The sequence below is a fragment of the Rosa chinensis genome, chromosome 3 (assembly GCF_002994745.2).
Source record: "Rosa chinensis cultivar Old Blush chromosome 3, RchiOBHm-V2, whole genome shotgun sequence".
In the NCBI taxonomy this organism is placed as follows: Eukaryota; Viridiplantae; Streptophyta; class Magnoliopsida; order Rosales; family Rosaceae; genus Rosa; species Rosa chinensis.
The window spans coordinates 41,570,658-41,588,932 of NC_037090.1; the positions used below are offsets into that span (position 1 = coordinate 41,570,658).

At 41.4% G+C, this 18,275-nt stretch overlaps 1 protein-coding gene and 1 pseudogene across 1 annotated transcript; both read left to right on the forward strand.

Annotated features, from left to right (window-relative positions):
• Positions 1-558: 558 nt before the first annotated feature.
• LOC121052322 lies at positions 559-4,347 on the forward strand (annotated as a pseudogene).
• A 1,338-nt stretch (positions 4,348-5,685) lies between these two features.
• Positions 5,686-10,590, forward strand: LOC112195257 (2-hydroxyacyl-CoA lyase). Its single transcript, XM_024335629.2, has 2 exons — positions 5,686-7,272; positions 10,116-10,590. The coding sequence occupies exons 1-2, from the start codon at positions 5,854-5,856 to the stop codon at positions 10,428-10,430; spliced, it is 1,734 nt and encodes a 577-aa protein (XP_024191397.1). The 5' UTR covers positions 5,686-5,853; the 3' UTR covers positions 10,431-10,590.
• The last annotated feature ends 7,685 nt before the right edge of the window (positions 10,591-18,275 follow it).

Consider the following 18,275-nt stretch of genomic DNA (forward strand, 5'->3'; position numbering starts at 1 on the left):
AGAAAATTTTAACTCTAGCGGTGATAAAAAGTCTGAGACATTTCTACTTGTTACTTGTTAAAGCTCAGAGGGTGAGTATGGTTCACACCTTGAGTGTCGATACCGATTTGGACCCACAACAAAAGTAAATGGGCCAGGCCGGAGACGTCATTGTTCCACCGAACGAGAACAAGGAGCCGGCGGCCAACAAGAAGGTGTCTTCAAATTTGGTTCCTCTTTTATCTATCGAGTCTCTACCCACTCCTCATCGTCGTGACCTCACCCAGACGGACACTGATGGAGGACACCTATCTTTTCCGTCCTTATCAACAATGGGCCACCTACAATTCTACCAAGGCTAGAGCATATTAGTCAACTAAATTAATTTAGCACCTTTGGTGATCTTATCATGACAGCTAGCTATTTTGTCTTTTGCTATTTCAATTAGTTATGTACTGTGACCCAAGCCATTTTTGAGGCATTGAAGAAATGAAGTAGTTTTAAATTTCCTTCCCTTTTCATTCTCTCTGTTCATTTGTTCTTTCTGCAAATTGCATCCCATCATCTGGTATCAAAGCCATGACCCTCCGTGGCCTGCAAAACCCTACCCCATCCGTCCCCTTCTCCTCCGCCCTCGTCAATCCACCACCCCCAACAGTAGATCAACCCTCTTCGTCCTCCACCGCATCTGAGACCCAAGCTCTCAACTTTCAAAACACCATAGAATTCCTCCAAAATCAGAATGAGGACCTTCACCACTCCTTCGAAACCTTTCAAAATCGAATGTCTGCCCAGTTTGCAGCCTTGCAAAACAAGGTGGTCGCCTCCTTGGTTCATCGTCAACAACCTCCGGCTAGCTCTGCCTCTAGCTCCCCACAAATTACTTTTGGATCTCTGAACTCACCTTCCCCCATCTCTACGCCGACCAGCGGTGCCTCTGGCTCGCCTCCGTTGCCTATAGGCACCACCACCACCACTCTCCCACCGACCACCGCCCCCGCACCTCTCCCACAGTCCACTTCATCATCTCTTACCCCTATCCCACAGCCCCAATATTCTTGGCCATACCCACCTCACTTCTACTCACAACCACAGATTCATCATTCCCAACCTTTCCCTGCGTTTTCTTACACCGCCGGCCCCTCGAACTCGGCCACCTATTCCACCATCACCAACACCATTCACTATGTGCCCTCTGACCCACAATCACAGCCCCTCTTGTACCACACTTTACCACCTTATAAACACCAACAACCAACCCACCCATACCCAGATTACTCTTTTAAACCTCCAAAAATCGACCTACCTCGTTTCACCAGTGTTGATGCCATGGACTGGATAGCCATGGCTGAGCGATATTTACGGGTTAATCAGATTCCCCTGCATGAAAGAGTCGCCATCGTATCCTCACACTTTGGGCCTGTTGCCTCCGTCTGGATGAACGCTTTCGAGCAGCGTCACCCATACGCCTCTTGGGATCAATTCCTCCCAGCCTTCCTAGAACACTTTGGCGCAGGCAACACCACTGATCTCAAATCCCAGCTCACTCACCTGCAACAAGAAAATTCCGTGGATGAGTTCATTAATGAGTTTACGAAACTCTATTGTCGTGCTCCGGAATGGTCCGATGAGCACCTGCTACACATTTTTCTCGGTGGCCTGAAATCTGAGATCCCTCACGATGTAATGGCCATGGAGCCAAGCTCATTATCCTATGCCCACCGCCTTGCCAGGCGTTACGAGGTAAAGGTTAAGGACCTCCGTGTTGCCACGAGCCGGAATTTCCGCTCCCATCCTTGGTCATACATGGGAAAACCAGTAAGTGGTCCACACCACAACTCCATATCCGCTACCACTATGGGCCAGGGACCCACTCCGCCACCTCAGCCACCCAATGCAAATTTTATATCGACCGGTAGACCTGCTGGTCCATTTAGAAAATGGTCCCCAGCTGAGCAACGTGATAGACGAGACAAAGGGCTCTGCTACACATGTGATGAACCGTATTCCAAAGGCCATATCTGTCGAAAGCCATTTTTGGCCATCCTAGAGTCGCCGACACCTGTCCTTACAGAGGAACCACTGGAATTTTATGATGCTGCTTCCGCTTTGGGGGTTCCGCCTAGTGAGCCAGAAGACATCATTCCCCTCCACGCAATCACCCACTCAACCATTGGAGAAGTGATGCGCATGGAGGGCTCTATACTCGGCAACCCAATTCGGATTTTTATTGATTGCGGCTCGGCATCGAATTTCCTCAACCCCACGGTGGCACAACGACTGGGCTTCACAATTCATCATGATATGAACCTCCGGTTTACCTCCGCTTCAGGCCATCATCTCAATCCGGCAAGTACAGTGCAAGGCGTGACCGTCACCATTTAGTCGTATCAATTTATAGGTGATTTCTTACTTCTTCCGATCGCCGGCTGCGACTTGGTTCTAAGTGCTAAATGGTTGGATACCTTGGGCTTTATCGGCTGGCATTTTGCTGAGAAGATCATGATCTTTATTGCCGATGGTGCTATACATACTCTGCATGGAATTACTCAGTCAACAACTACTACGAGTAATCAAGAATTGTTGGCACTCCTTCCTACTGAACAACTTGACTCAGTCACCCAACTTATAGAGCAGCCCTCTGTGACTTCTAATCAACCCGTTCCTTCCTCTGTCCAGCAACTCTTGGACCGGTTTCCCGATTTATTTCAACCTCCAATGGGCCTCCCACCTCCTAGACCCATTGACCATAAAATTACACTAATTCCTAATGCAGGGCCAGTGAATGTAAGACCATACAGGTATGCCCATTCTCAAAAGGAGGAATTAGAGACCCAAGTGAGTGAGATGCTTGCTAATGGCTTGATTCGACATAGTTCTAGTCCATACTCTTCCCCGGTGCTCTTGGTGAAAAAGAAGGAAGGGTCTTGGAGATTTTGTGTGGATTATCGCAATCTCAATGCGGTTACCGTTAAGGACCGGTTTCCTATCCCCGTAGTTGATGAGCTTCTAGATGAGTTACATGGGGCGAAATTTTTTTCCAAGCTCGATCTTCGCTCGGGCTATCATCAAATCCGGATGAAGGAGGAGGACATTCCAAAAACCGCCTTTCGAACACATGACGGCCATTATGAATTCATCGTAATGCCATTTGGCCTCACCAACGCACCGTCGACCTTTCAAGCCTTAATGAATCAAGTGTTCAAGCCAATGCTTCGTAAGTTTGTACTTGTTTTTTTTTGATGACATTCTGATTTACAGCAATGACTTACACTCACATGTCACACATCTTGAGATGGTATTTGAGTTACTTAGGGCTAACAACTTGAAGGTTAGACTATCCAAGTGTTCCTTTGCCCAATCCAAGGTTTATTACTTGGGCCATGTAGTCTCTGCAGAGGGTGTTTCAGTAGATCCATCTAAAGTCCAAGCAGTGCAAGACTGGCCCAAGCCTAATACTCTCAAAGCCCTTTGCCGCTTCCTCGGGTTCTCCGGTTATTATCGTCGATTTATCAAGGATTACGGGACAATCGCTCGTCCTCTTACTGATATGCTACGACGGGACAATTTCATTTGGTCTCCGACGGCGGAGCACGCCTTCCAGCAACTAAAACTTGCAGTTATTTCAGCCCCAGTGTTAGCCCTCCCTGATTTCACTAAACCATTCACTGTGGAAACTGATGCAAGCAGTTTGGGTATTGGTGCCGTTCTCACCCAAGACAAACACCTGGTGGCCTTCCTCAGTAAAGCCCTATCACCACCGCATCAGGCACTCTCCACATATGATCGAGAGATGTTCGCAATCATGTTTGCTATTGAGAAGTGGCGCCCCTACCTATTAGGTAATTTCTTCACTGTTCTCACAGATCATCAAACTCTTAAACATCTTCTTGATCAACGAATCTCCACACCTTCTCAACACAAATGGTTGTCCAAGTTGTTGGGGTATAATTACACAATTGAGTACAAGCCTGGCAAAACCAATACAGTTCCGGATTTGTTGTCCCGCCGCCACGAAATTATGGCTATTCAATCTGTCTCTGCCCCAATTTTCGATGGAATCCAATTAATTGATCAGGCTTGCTTATCTGATCCTGAGGCTCAAGCTATTACTACTGCAATATCCAATGGCACTCCAACAAAGAAAGGTTTCACAGTTGCCCAAGGCAGATTACTCTACAAAGATAGGATTTTTGTCCCTGCAACCTCAGATTAGCGTGCCAAAAATACTTCATGAATTTCACTCCTCCTTTCAGGTAGGTCACTCCGGTTACTTATGCACTTTGATTAGAGTTTCACGCAACTTTGATTGGCCCGGGATGTGGCGTGATGTCAAAACCTTCGTAGCTGCTTGTGATCAGTGTCAACGACAAAACTATGAGTCCATACACCCTCCCGGCTTGTTGCAGCCTTTGCCAATTCCGGATGAGGTATATGTTGATATTGCAATGGATTTTGTTGATGGTTTACCCGTCTCTGATGGCTACAATGCTATTATGGTGGTTGTGGATCGTTTGTCGAAATATGCTCACTTTATTGCCATCACTCATCCTTACACTGCTTCACATATTGCTGATATTTTTATGAAAGAGGTCTTTCGCCTACATGGTATGCCTCACTCTATTGTCAGTGACAGAGACCCCATATTCATAAGCCATTTCTGGACTGCCTTCTTCAAGTTACAGGGTACACATTTGTGCCGAAGTTCAGCCTATCATCCTGAGTCTGATGGTCAGTCAGAAGTAGTGAACAGATCCCTTGAGCATTATTTACGTTGCTTTGTATTTGACAAGCCCTCTTCATGGAGTTCCTTGCTGTATTGGGCCGAATGGTGGAATAACACCACTTTTCATTCCACCATCAAGATGTCACCCTTCCAGGCTTTATATAGCAAACCTCCACCTTCGTTGTCCACTTACTTGCCAGGCACAACTAAGGTGCATGCAGTGGACACTTCCTTGCAAGCCAGAGATCAACTGTTGAAGGATCTAAAGGATCATATGGCAAATGCGCAGAACAGAATGAAGCAGCACACTGATCAGCGAAGGACAGAGAGAGAGAGTTTCATGAGGGAGATTGGGTGTTCTTGAAATTACATCCATATCGCCAGAAGTCTTTGCTCAAGAGGCCTGTACACAAACTCTCTCCTCGCTACTATGGCCCCTTTCAAGTGGCAGCAAGAGTTGGGAAAGTAGCATATAGATTGACACTCCCAGCACACTCCAAGATACACCCAACGTTCCACGTTTCCTTGCTTAAAAAGCGCATTGGTGATTCAATTCCAGTTTCCACTACACTGCCATCGTTTGATAATCATGGAGAAATTCTTTGGCAGCCTCTCAAGGTGCTAGATATGGGGGTCATCAAAAAGAAGAAGCGTGCAGTGACTACTTGGCTTGTGCAATGGAAAGGTTTACCAGTGGAAGACGCAACATGGGAAGAGGCACAATTTATGGCAGCAAGGTTTTCCAACTTTTGCGCCTGAGGACAGGCTTTTATCGCCCACTTGATGGAGGACACACCTATCTTTTCCGTCCTTATCAACAATGGGCCACCTACAATTCTACCAAGGTTAGAGCATATTAGTCAACTAAATTGATTTAGCACCTTTGGTGATCTTATCAAGACAGCTAGCTATTTTGTCTTTTGCTATTTCAATTAGTTATGTACTGTGACCCAAGCCATTTTTGAGACATCGAAGAAATGAAGTAGAGTTTTAAATTTCCTTCCCTTTTCATTCTCTCTGTTCATTTGTTCTTTCTGCAAATTGCATCCCATCAGACACACACTCCCATAAAAAACCTCGGTATTTATTAGGTAGGGCATGAGCGTTATTCAAATTCCAACTCGCACTCGCTCAACTATCAGAGCAGCATGGCGGAGTCAGACACCCACAATTTACAAACCGTCGTCCTTGATGGCAACCAGCTGATTGCCAAGTCCCTGGCCCGTTTCGGCGTAGACCGCATGTTCGGGGTGGTGGGCATCCCTGTCACCTCCCTAGCAAACCGCGCAGTCTCGCTTGGTGTCCGATTTCTCGCCTTCCATAACGAGCAGTCCGCCGGCTATGCAGCCTCCGCCTACGGTTACCTAACGGGCCGCCCCGGCGTCCTCCTCACCGTTTCGGGCCCTGGCTGCGTCCACGGGCTGGCGGGCCTCTCCAACGCCATGGCCAATGGGTGGCCCATGGTCATGATCTCCGGCTCCTGTGATCAGAAAGATTTCGGCCGCGGCGATTTCCAGGAGCTCGATCAGATCGCAGCCGTGAAACCCTTTTCCAAGTTCGCTGTTAAAGCCAAGGATATTAACGAGATACCCGAATGCGTGTTGCAGGCTCTTGCTCATGCCGGTTCGGGCCGACCCGGCGGTTGTTATTTGGATTTCCCGTCGGATGTTCTACACCAGACTATTTCCGATTCGGAGGCTGAGGGCCTACTGGCCGGCGCTGCCGGGAGATTCCGAAAATTATCGGAAGAGGTGGTTTTCAATGTGCAGAATTCGCAGATTGAGGAAGCGGCTTCACTGCTTCGACACGCGGAGAGGCCTCTGATTGTGTTTGGTAAAGGAGCGGCATTTGCTCGAGCTGAGAGTGCTCTGACGAAGCTAGTTGAGACCACCGGAATCCCATTCCTGCCTACTCCTATGGGAAAGGGATTGTTGCCTGATACCCACGACCTGGCGGCAACCGCGGCGAGGTCACTGGCCATCGGCAAATGTGACGTTGCGCTTGTGGTTGGCGCAAGGCTTAACTGGCTCTTGCACTTTGGTGAGCCACCCAAGTGGTCCAAGGACGTCAAGTTCATTTTGGTTGATGTTTGCCAGGAAGAGATTGAGCTGAGAAAACCTCATCTGGGTTTGGTTGGTGATGCCAAATTGGTTTTGGAAAAATTGAATAAGCAGATTAAAGATGACCCCTTTTGTTTGGGGAGGTCTCATCCATGGGTCGAAGCAATTTCCCGCAAGGCCAAGGAGAATGTTTTGAAAATGGAGGCCCAATTGGCTAAACAAGTTGTGCCCTTTAATTTCTTGACACCAATGAAAATTATTAGAGATGCAATTTTGGGACTGGGTACCCCTGCTCCTATACTGGTTTCTGAGGGGGCGAACACCATGGATGTTGGCCGAGCTGTATTGGTTCAGACTGAACCGAGGACCAGATTGGATGCAGGGACTTGGGGGACAATGGGGGTGGGTCTTGGTTACTGCATTGCAGCTGCTGTGGCTTCTCCTGACCGGCTTGTGGTTGCGGTGGAAGGAGATTCTGGATTTGGGTTCAGTGCAATGGAAGTTGAGGTATGTTCCGCCGCATGTTTACTCTTATATAATATATGTTTTGTTCATCATGATAACGTGTGGTTATGTAGATAGCATTCATTCATTTTAAGCAAGCATAGTGTGTTTGTTTTGCATCTATAGTTTCAGTTACAAAGTATAAGCGGTGATGTGTAGATAACTTGATTGTTTTTGCTTTTGTTTTTGTTTATTTTTAATTAAAGAAATTTAAGGAAAAATTGTGGAAAAGAGAGATGATAGAGGTGAGGAAAAAGTAGAGAATATATATAGAATTTGAAATGCTAAAGACCAAAATTAAAATATCTTGGGATATGATTTCTCAGATGGACTTAGTTTAGAATGAAACGTATGATCATTGGAATATAGTTTCACGAAACAAAGAACTCATATATTTCAACACCTTGAGAATATAGAGATACAACTAGGTTGCAAGTTGCATATTATGATTTACCAATTAAAAGTCCCCTCTGGCCTTATTAAGAGGAAGAAATAAAGATCACTTGGTGTACATGGTAAGTGAAGATCACTTGTTTATCTGATAAGAGAAGATCACTTGCAGTTCATTTAATTAAAATTAGAGAACCTTTGTTTTGACATTCTCAACCTGTAGAACTAAAGTCCAACTGTGAAAAGAGAGAAAGGAACACTGGTGTGGGACAGAGGCAGGCAAGCAAAAACTTTAAGAGTAGCTAGAGAGGGATAGATGTTGTAAAGGTAAATCGTTGTTTTGTGTTGAAGAGGATTGGAGAAGTGTCAAATTGGTTTAATTGTTTTATATTGTTCTGTCTTCTCCTCTTCTGTTTTTAATTTTATTTTCTTATTTTAAAAACATATGCAGTCAGAAGATAGGGTTTATTTATGGTCAGCTAAAGTAAGGGAGGCGGTCTGAAGTGGTGGACGGGTAAAATGAGTGAGGAGGTTCTAGGAAATGGGATGCGTAAGTGAGGGTGGGGCTTAAGAAAATGGCTGGGCTATACTTGTAAATGTGGAAGGAGTGAGATACGGGGTTTTTTAGTCGTAAGAAGGGCCTTCATTCCAAAAGTCCGCGCTAGTGTCTTTATGAAAGAGTGCTCTTACTTCCTTTTTATTAGAAAGTTTAAAACCTTGTTTCTAACTTTATATAATTCTTTTTCCTCGAATGCGAGCTTCCAAATAGCAAATCTGATCTTTTAGTTGATAGTCATCTCGGATAAGCATTCCGGTTCTTGCATACTGAAGCCAGAAAGGCTTTGGAAGAGAGAGAGAGAGAGAGAGTTACTTCCTTTTTATTAGAAAGTTTAAAACCATGCGAGCTTCCAAATAGCAAATCTGATATTTGAGTTGATAGTCATCTCAGATAAGCATTCCGGTTCTTGCATACTGAAGAAAGAAAGGCCTTGGGAGGGAGGGAGGGAGGGAGGGAGGGAGGGAGGGAGAGAGTTACTTCCTTTTTATTAGAAAGTTTAAAACCTTGTTTCTATAATTCTTTTTCCTCGAATGTGAGCTTCCAAATAGCAAATCTGATCTTTGAGTTGATAGTCATCTCAGATAAGCATTCCGGTTCTTGCATACTGAAGAAAGAAAGGCTTTGGAAGAGAGAGAGGGAGGGAGGGAGGGAGGGAGGGAGGGAGGGATTCCTTTATATTAAGTTTCGAATTTGGTTCCCTTTCTTTTGACGATCTTTAATCTGTAAGCTTTCTGCTTAGTTTTACAGCATGACGCTCAGGAGTCATTGCTGTCTTTGTTTTCGTTTCTATGGGACAGAAATGGCATAGTTTCTGTATGTATTTTCTAGCAGAACAGCATATTAAAGTGCCTTAGTTCTGGGTAAAAAATTTCAAGCTTTGTCTGACAAAAAACATCTTCGAATGCTGTGATTTCTTTCTGTCTAAATTCATGTGCTTTAGTTTTGGGTCTGATAAGTAACAGCTTGCAATGTTGTTATCTCTTTTTGTTTTTTCTTCTCTTCTGTATATGTATGTATAGAGGATCCACTTTTTTTTATCACATCTCGGCAGATCCACCATTCAGTTTTTAAGTATCCATGAGTAGATCACTTTATGCAAATTTTTAGCCCAATTGAAAATCATTAAGGTACTAAAGTAGATCAAATTAATGGATGAACCAAATGTGTATAACTTGAATTGTTCATGTTCATAATAGTAATGGTTATGAATGCCTTAATGATTTCCGATTTGGCTGAAAATTTACAGAAGTGATATACTCATGGAGTGCTATGATGTATTTGCCGAGTTACGATCACAATTGGATCCCACTAGGGATCCCTTAAAATTGCAAAGAAAGGGATGCATTACTAGAAGGGTCTTGTATATTGATATTGCTATCTATGATAGACTGATAGATAACTAGTATTTAGAGTAGACGGCAACATATTTGGTTTAAATCCTTGAAGAGGATTCGCTAATTGTGTTTACAATGATGGGGGAAGAGGAGCAGGAAAACAATAGTATTCCCACACGATTTCTCACCAAACCCTGATAAGTTGATGAAATGATGAGAAACTTGAAATGGAAACATTACCACCCTATTTTTATCCATTCAGGTTTCTGTTATTGGGCTCTACTATATGTAGCCTTTGTTAATTTCACCAAACCTTTATTGTGAAGCTCTATTTGTTTGACATGATTATCAGTTTCAACTTCTTTCGCTTTAAGAAAGAACCTCCTTGACCTTTTGATTGGCCTCATTATGTCTTTGTTTGTTCATTGGCTCAATTGACACACACAGACAACCCCATACATATAATCATGTGTCTTTTATGTATCTGCTTGTCTGTAGCATTTGTTTTGACTCCCTAAAAGACATTATCTTATGCGGTGTACACTTTTTCCTGACTTCTGCAGACATTGGTTCGGTACCAGTTGCCTGTTGTTGTGATTGTCTTCAACAATGGTGGTGTATACGGTGGTGACCGAAGAAGCCAAGATGAAATAAATGGGCCTTACAAAGATGACCCGGCTCCCACTTCTTTCGTCCCGAGTGCCGCTTATCACACACTGATTGAAGCTTTTGGAGGCAAAGGTTATCTTGCTGGGACACCTGAGGAACTCAAGTCTGCCCTTGCGGAATCCTTTGCAACAAGAAAACCAGCTGTTATAAATGTAATTATTGATCCTTATGCTGGTTCAGAAAGTGGGAGACTTCAACATAAAAACTGATGCAAGCGTCAGCTGCATCTTTGTGTGCTTATCTCTGCCGGTAAAGTTTCATCTGCAGTCTGTATCAATAATGCAAACTGGCTTAGTTCCTTCTTAATTAATCATGTAATCTGGTGTGAGCTTAATTTGGAGTCATCGTTACAAGGAATTAAACTCATCACATGGTTGGTTTGTTGTAGTGACAGAACCCGAACTGGATTCCACTCCGAAACCTGAATCGAGCCTGCAAGGTGCACCTTAGGTAAAGTTTTACCGAAAATTCGGCAGAACTTCCCCTAAAACAGACTACTCAAATTTACAATTAATCTCACAACCATACATACATTCCAAATATTTTACATTGCGGAATGTAATTCAATTCAGCACAACCACCAACATCTAATTTCTATGTAGTTAAACATCCTCCCGAATAGATTTGGTTATCAGAGCAAGTCTATGAAAATTAGGCTGATATCTGACATAGGTAGGTTAAGTAATAACCTACCGTCAAAGCAGAAGTAGTGGATCCTAGATCTCGATTCTTGAACATACAACCTCGGCGAATCTAAAATCTGGGCAGTTAGAAACCGAAGGGCTTTGGGAAAAGCATTGAAAACCATTAAGAGTGAGTGGACGAAAATAAACTAATTTACGAAGATAAACTGATTGAATGCTTTCCCAATATCTTCTTACTAAAATCCGGCATGCAGCACAATTTAGGAAAATACTCTAAATCCGGTTCTTTTAAAATCAACTTTCAGTGCAAAACGTTCGATGATTAGAGGGTGCTGCCGTCTAGTCATCTCATGCCATCTAGAGGGGATTGCCGACCAGAGGATTCATCGGAGGAGACTGCCGATCCGAATTTAGAAGGCGGTGGTTAGAGGGTATTGTCAACTAACCATAGATAGTTAGAGGGGTCTGTTGACTAACTATCTCATGCTATCTGGAGGGGATTGCCGACTGGTGTATAGTCTAGAGGGAACTGCCGACTAGACTAATACTTGGAGGGGACTGCTGACCAAGTAATGCATTCATGCGACCATGATGGCCTCCTTATCATGTCACGTTTCAAAAATCTCTTTCTCTTCGAAAACTGTGAAGCCATGGTTAATCATTTAATTTAAATCTCAAAATAATTCATAAGCAAAATTTCGTGGTGCATGCAATATTTATTTAAAACAAAGTCCACTCACTAGTAAGCCTCGGAGCTAAGTCTGCTGCCTGATGGGATCCTCTTCACTCGAGGGCTCAATATGTACTGTACAAATTTGGTAGCGTTTGAAAATAATGATAGGAGAATCATTTAATATCGACTATCATTTCCACGAAAATAATAATGAATCAAATTACTTGTAAATCCCCTAAACCCGGCTTTCTCCATTTAGGGTTGATAATATTTGGAATCTTTGGTTCTCAACGATTCTTAAAATCCCCAGATTCTCTCTTAACACTCTCTAACCCTCTTTCAATTTCTCGAATTCCAATGTCGACCACAAAAATAAATAATCAATAAAAATTCTACATTAACACCCTCCAATGAAAATCAAAATTCAATATTTCTGAACACCAAGTGTGTCCAAAGGTCTCCAAATCGTCAGGGTATAATTTACAAGTTAAAATAATGCATTTATAGGGGCTGCAAGCTCCACAAGGCGCCACCACACCATTTCCAAATCCGGTGGACCCACCTACAGTACAATGATCTCAACAACAAACCAAACAACTTTTGTACCTGCAACAACAATCAATTCCAAAACAATTAATCCGGCGAGCTACTGTTCGCCCACTATTCTCACCTTTGATTTTTCCTCCTCCAGTCAATTCATGATGGGCCTCCCAGCAACTAAAGGAATAACTTGAAGATTTCTTGGTCCAATGAGGCCCATTTACAATGGTGTACCGTTTCATTCATAATACTCTGCGTTTAATTATTTACTGGTGTATGTTGTAGACTACATAAGTCATGTATTTGTTGCTGTAAAGATCAATGAGAATTTGCTTCCTCTGTTTTTCCTTGTTTCACTTTTCTTCTGCAACTTTTGTTACTCTTTTAAACCCAGTCTCCTATTAAGTGGTATCAGAGCCCTTCAAGTAGTTTAGAGTTTCGTTCGTTGCTGTCACATCCTCGTTCTGCATCCTCTTCGCGCCATCAGGATCCTAACCCACTAGAGTTGGATCTTCAGCTACATCGCGATCAAATGTCGACAGATTTTCAAGACATCAGGGAGTATATGCGCTCTCAGAATTCTGCTTTACGCTTAGAATTGCTTGAAGAAATTCGTCAGCTGCGAGTGACCCATTTGAGGGTGCTAGTACTTCTCAAGCAAAGGCCTCGCCGTCACCAAGATTGTCGTCATCTCCGAAGACGTCGTCGTCGTCACCACCAGCATCAGTACACCCCCCAGTTTCCCTCGTGAGCTCGGCTTTGGGTAACTTTCATTCTACAATTCCTGATCTATCAGTATTACCTTTATATAGCTCGTTTATGACTGGTGTCCCAAATACGCATATGATGAGTATGGAATTACCTAATTTGCTTGGTTCAATGGTCTCTTTGCCGATGGGCTTTGAGTAGTGGAGCTTGATGATGGAACCTATTTCTCAATATTATTCAGCACCACAATACTTCCATATGCCATATGTTTCTCACAATATTCCAAGTTCACAGCCACAATATGTTTCTCACAATATTCCATCATCACAACCACAGAGTCATCGAAGCTCATTCAATATGACATATTCTGGACCTTACCCTGTGTCTTATATTGATTTTACGCCCACGTCATCACAACTGTGCTTTCAAGCCCCTCCCTACTTCCTTAATGTGAGCCACCTTCGATCCAAACAGCCTATCCATTGATTGTCGTCTCACCCAACATATGTTGTTACTACAACCCAATACCCTCAGTTTTACAATCAGTCACCTAACATGCCTCCAGGTCCCCAGTATGCCCAAATGATTCTCAATTCACATGGTGCCCATAATGCACATGATCCTTGGCTTCCTATTATAAAGCAAATGCGTCTTCATTTTGCAACATTTGATGGGGGTAATCCTGTGGACTGGTTGAATAAGTTAGAGCAATATTTTGCTCTTTATCAGATTCCAGAAGATAGGCAGGTGACAGTTGCAGTGATGCATCTTATGGGAGAAGCGGCAGACATGTGGCATTTATTTAAGGATGATTATCCCAAGAATTGGATGGAGTTTGCTGACTTGATGATGAGACAATTTGGTTCTTACAACCGTGTGGATTAGCAAGCGGCACTAGTTAAGCTCCAGCAGTGTGGTTATGTACTTATCAACTGAAGCATGGCATCCAAACAACCATAAAACACTTGGAGCCTTCTGATAACCAAACTTCAGTCTACAGAAGATGAACCAACATATTTGTTCAGTCTACAAATTTGGGGTCCTCATCGGCTTTCGTTTTGTGATCTGAGGTTAAATTTGTTCAGTTTGCGGTTGCTGCATGTTTGTGGGTTCTACTGTTGTTCATTGTTCATGTAATGTTTCAGCAATCTCTGATTGAACTACTGATTCACCTTGGTCATACCTTCTATTTATTTTCGTTGCTATGGAAAATGTTCCAAGTCTTGCGTTCTGTTCCTCACAATTTTTTATTTAAATGGACATCCTATTTGTGCAATGAGGTTTGTAAGCATCACTAGTTGCTTTTCCTTGTTTTTCTTTCTTTTGTCTTTTGTTTTACCAACTAGCAAGTTGGTCTTATTTTGCAGAGAGAAAGAAATTTTAATAGATTTGGAGGTTGGCTGGGAAAGAACTCAACATTAGGCAAAAATCTGAGGCTCTTAGAAGATTTGCATTTCCATCTTCTTGCATCTCGTGAATCTAGTTCAGGGTGGTAATATCTTGTTTTGAACGTATGGTTACTATCTAATATCTTTCTGTTTGACTTTTACCATGGCTTGTCCGTAATGGTGGTTTTGAACTTTCCCTTCTGTTTTTTCTCTTTCTTCATCAAACTAAGGCTCTACTGTGTATCCGTTTCCCCGTGTATACAGTATTCCGGTTACACATTGCCAGACTGTGTAGATCCTTTCTCTTTGGCTTGATATTTTACGTTTCGAAGAATATAAAATGATCAAAACATTGAAAAGTAGTCTGATATACTGGTTTGATTAGAAACTATAGTGTTGGTTCAATCTAGGTGGGATCAGAGATTGTGAGTGTTGCGTTTCACCAGTTGTTTCTTGTAAATCCTAGTCAGAACGATCAATGGATATCTCCTCTGTCCTTTTTCGATCCTAAGCTAAAGTACCTCCCAAGGTACAAGCAGTAGCTTGGTTTATTGCTCATGGGAAGATGAATACATGAGACTTAGGTAAAAGGAGATGGGCCTTCTGGTTGCCTCTCCCAACACTACTGGTGTGATATGTAAAAAGTCTGCTGAAAGTTCAGATCATTTGTTGCTACATTGCCCCATTGCAATGACATTGACAAAAATTGTTTTGGGACTGTAAAGTGAGACCAGTTTCTCGCAATACCTTATTGTGTGAGGTATAAGTTTCTTGGAGGGGAATTGTCCTGGTGAGATGTGCTATGTCGAACTTAGTTTCAGTGTGGATAGAATGGAATAGGAGGATTTTTGAGCAGAGCACCCAAAAGATTGCTTATAGAAGAGATCTACCTCCACACCCAGAATCATTTACCTCCAAAAACTAAAAACTAGCATCCTACCTCTCTATGCTCTGTTTCTCATTTACTGCACACACTATTTAAAAGTTGATTGGGTTACGTGGTTCGAGCAATCTGTAGGAACTTTCTTTTTTTTATTCCTTCATTGAGACTAAGCATTTCCTCAACTACCCTACAGAATGCATAATGGAATAGACTATATGTACTGATGAGGTTATAAGCCTCACAAATAAGAGGCCAAGCAACGTAGACCTACTCAAACTCTAGAGAAAAACTATAGATAGATGGCGGTGGCATATATACAAAGATGTATGCCTTTCTATGCTGTTCGTAAGAAAGCTGCAGGAAGTTTCTTTCTTCTTCTTCTTGTTCTTTTAGTTTTTATTTATTGTTATTTATTTTATTTTATTTATCCTGCATTGACACTAGGCATTATTCAAAATGCCTTTCCCTCCCCCTGAAATTTTATTAATTTTTTTTTATTGGTTTGGATCCCTCCATTTGTTTTATAATTTCTATTTTAACCCCCGTTGAAGCTTCTGACTATTTTGTGCAATGTGAAATTATCAGGGAGACCCTGTGAATTGAATACCTTCCCCTACTTCTGAAACGATTGTCTATGCTGCTGCGTAAATTGTCGAAGGTTTGAATTTTTATTCTTGGGTGCATGTCAATAGGGAAAAAAAAAATGTAAAACAGTTTGGGTTGAATGATACGCTCAAAGCAAGCATATAATTTAACCCTATAAATGTCATCGTTAGTATAGAATAAGTAGGGATCGTTCTAACCGGGGATTGAGGGTACACCTGTAATTGCAAAAACAACTAAAGAATTAAAATAAGTATAAAGTATTATTTACAAAAATAAAACAAAGAATATATACAAAATAACAAAATAAGGGGGTTTTAACATTAGGGTTTCCAAAATTAAACTAAACAAAATAAAGAAAATGTAAAAACACATATACAAGGGTGGAACGCAAGGAACAACGATAAAAACCACAATCATATGAATGAAATCCAATCACAATTCCTATAGTTGATTATCTATGTCATGAGAAAGAAGTTGACCATGTGAAACGTTAGAAAGCAAACGATTTCCCATTTTTTACTTTCCTTCAATAATTAATCTAAGTGAAAGCACCTAAATCAATCCTATTGAACATGCAATCATAGTCTAGAAAGCTAGCTAATCAAGAACACATTCAACGCATGAAGCATAGAGAAAGGATGTCAACCAAAGTGCGCAACCTAGTTATGAATAAGTTCACCTATTTGCAATCCTCCTTAATTGATTTCGACTTTTGTCCAAAGCCTTTACTACTTAAATCTCGCTCCAATTACATACATATATCCTAAGTTGGCCACCAAAGAACACATACATATAAAAGTTTTCTGTAATCCAAAATCAATTAAGCAATCTCACATAAGCAACATATCAATCAATATAAAGAAATCACAACTTTATTTCAAAATATATAAATGGCCTTTAAACTTTGTCCTTAACGTCATGTTAACTAGAATTCATAAATCTACGAATCAAACAAAGGAAAAGAAAAGAAAGTTTGAAATACACCATGAAAGATGGATGACATGGCCTTGAGACGAAGAACTCGAAGATCTTTGAAAGCAAGCAATCTTCTAGGGACGACACAAGGGTGGATGGCGGATAGGATCATGATGTATTGCATGACTTCTTCTCCTCCTTGGTTGAGACGCAGAGCTTATGAAGACTAGAGAATGGAGAGAATTTTTCTAATGTTTATTTTCTAATGGAGAGAGGTGTGTTGTGGTGGTGTGGTTGTGGTGTTGGTGTTATAAAACATCTAGCATAGGGGGGTTTATATAGGGGAAGGCAAGGCTTCATGAATTTAATTTCCAAGGAATTTTTTGGTTGCACCACACAGCTCCAACCAATGAATTAATGCCACGTCAGCTCTGCCATGTCACTCAACCAATCAGGAAGCTCCAAAATAAGTCCATAATCTTTCCAAATATATTATTGCTGATTTTCCCAAGATTTAATATGATTTTATTCACACTTTTCGGCCAAATATCTAGGCATGAACCTAGACAACGTATTTGGATGCATTTTGGACATTTTCTCCCTTAAATCTCTCCATGGCTTTATCCTTAACATTCTCCCCTTGATTTTCTCTTGATTTTCACATTAAAATTGCAGATTTTATTCTCTAATTTCAGCCAACATATCTTGAGGGAATTGAGGAATGAATCTGGACTTGTTTCGAGTCTTATCTTGTTGCACAATCCCTTGAAACTCTCCCTTGATTTTCTCAGCGTAATCTCCTTGATTTCCCATGCAAAAATCAGATTTAATCTCCCATAATATCTTCAAGCCATGTGATCTCCTAATGCCTTCAGGTTTCCTAGCCTCATCAGGATTCTTGCGTTGACTTCGGATTCCTAGTTGGACCAGTGATACGTTAAAAGCAAGCGCATAATTTAACCCTGAAATGTCATCGTTAGTATATAGTAAATAGGGATCGTTCTATTCCGGGGATTGAGGGTACACCTGTAATTGCAAAAACAAATTAATAAAAGTAAAAAGTATTATTTACAAAAATAAAACAAAGAATAAAAATATATACAAATGAACACAAAAGGGGGGTTTTAGGATTATTAAATTAAAAACTAAAATAAATAAAATAAAGAAAATGTAAAAAACATATATACACGGGTGGAATGAGAGAACAAAGATCAAAACCGAAACTATGATCAAATTCGATTAAATCCTAATATTGTTCATCTAAGTCATGAGAAATGAGTTGATCATGTGAAATATTCGAAAGCAAATAATTTCCCATTTTTACTTTTCAATGCTAATTAACCAAAGTGAAAGCACAAAGATTAATCCTATCAAACATGTAATCAAGCCCTAGAAAGCTAGTCAATCATGACATGTTTAACGCATAAAAAACACATGGAAAGGCTATCAACTCAAGTGTGCAACTTAGTATGAAAATGTCCACCTAATTGCAATCCTCTTTAATTAAATTCGGTTTTTGTCCAAAACCTTTACTACTTCGATTCAAGTTACACAAAACAAAAAGTTGATTTCATGTTCTTAAATCTAGCACCATTCATATCAAAACCCTAAGTGTTTCGAACCACATAAAATTAAAATACAAAAGATATCTATAAAGCAAATTTAATCAAAAAAACTCACATAAGCAACTCTCGAAT

Coding starts and splice junctions, on each gene's coding strand:
- LOC112195257 (XM_024335629.2), top strand. CDS start 5,854: ATGGCGGAGTCAGACACCCACAATTTACAAACCGTCGTCCTTGATGGC. Junction 7,273..10,115: donor TCAGTGCAATGGAAGTTGAG/GTATGTTCCGCC, acceptor TGACTTCTGCAG/ACATTGGTTCGGTACCAGTT.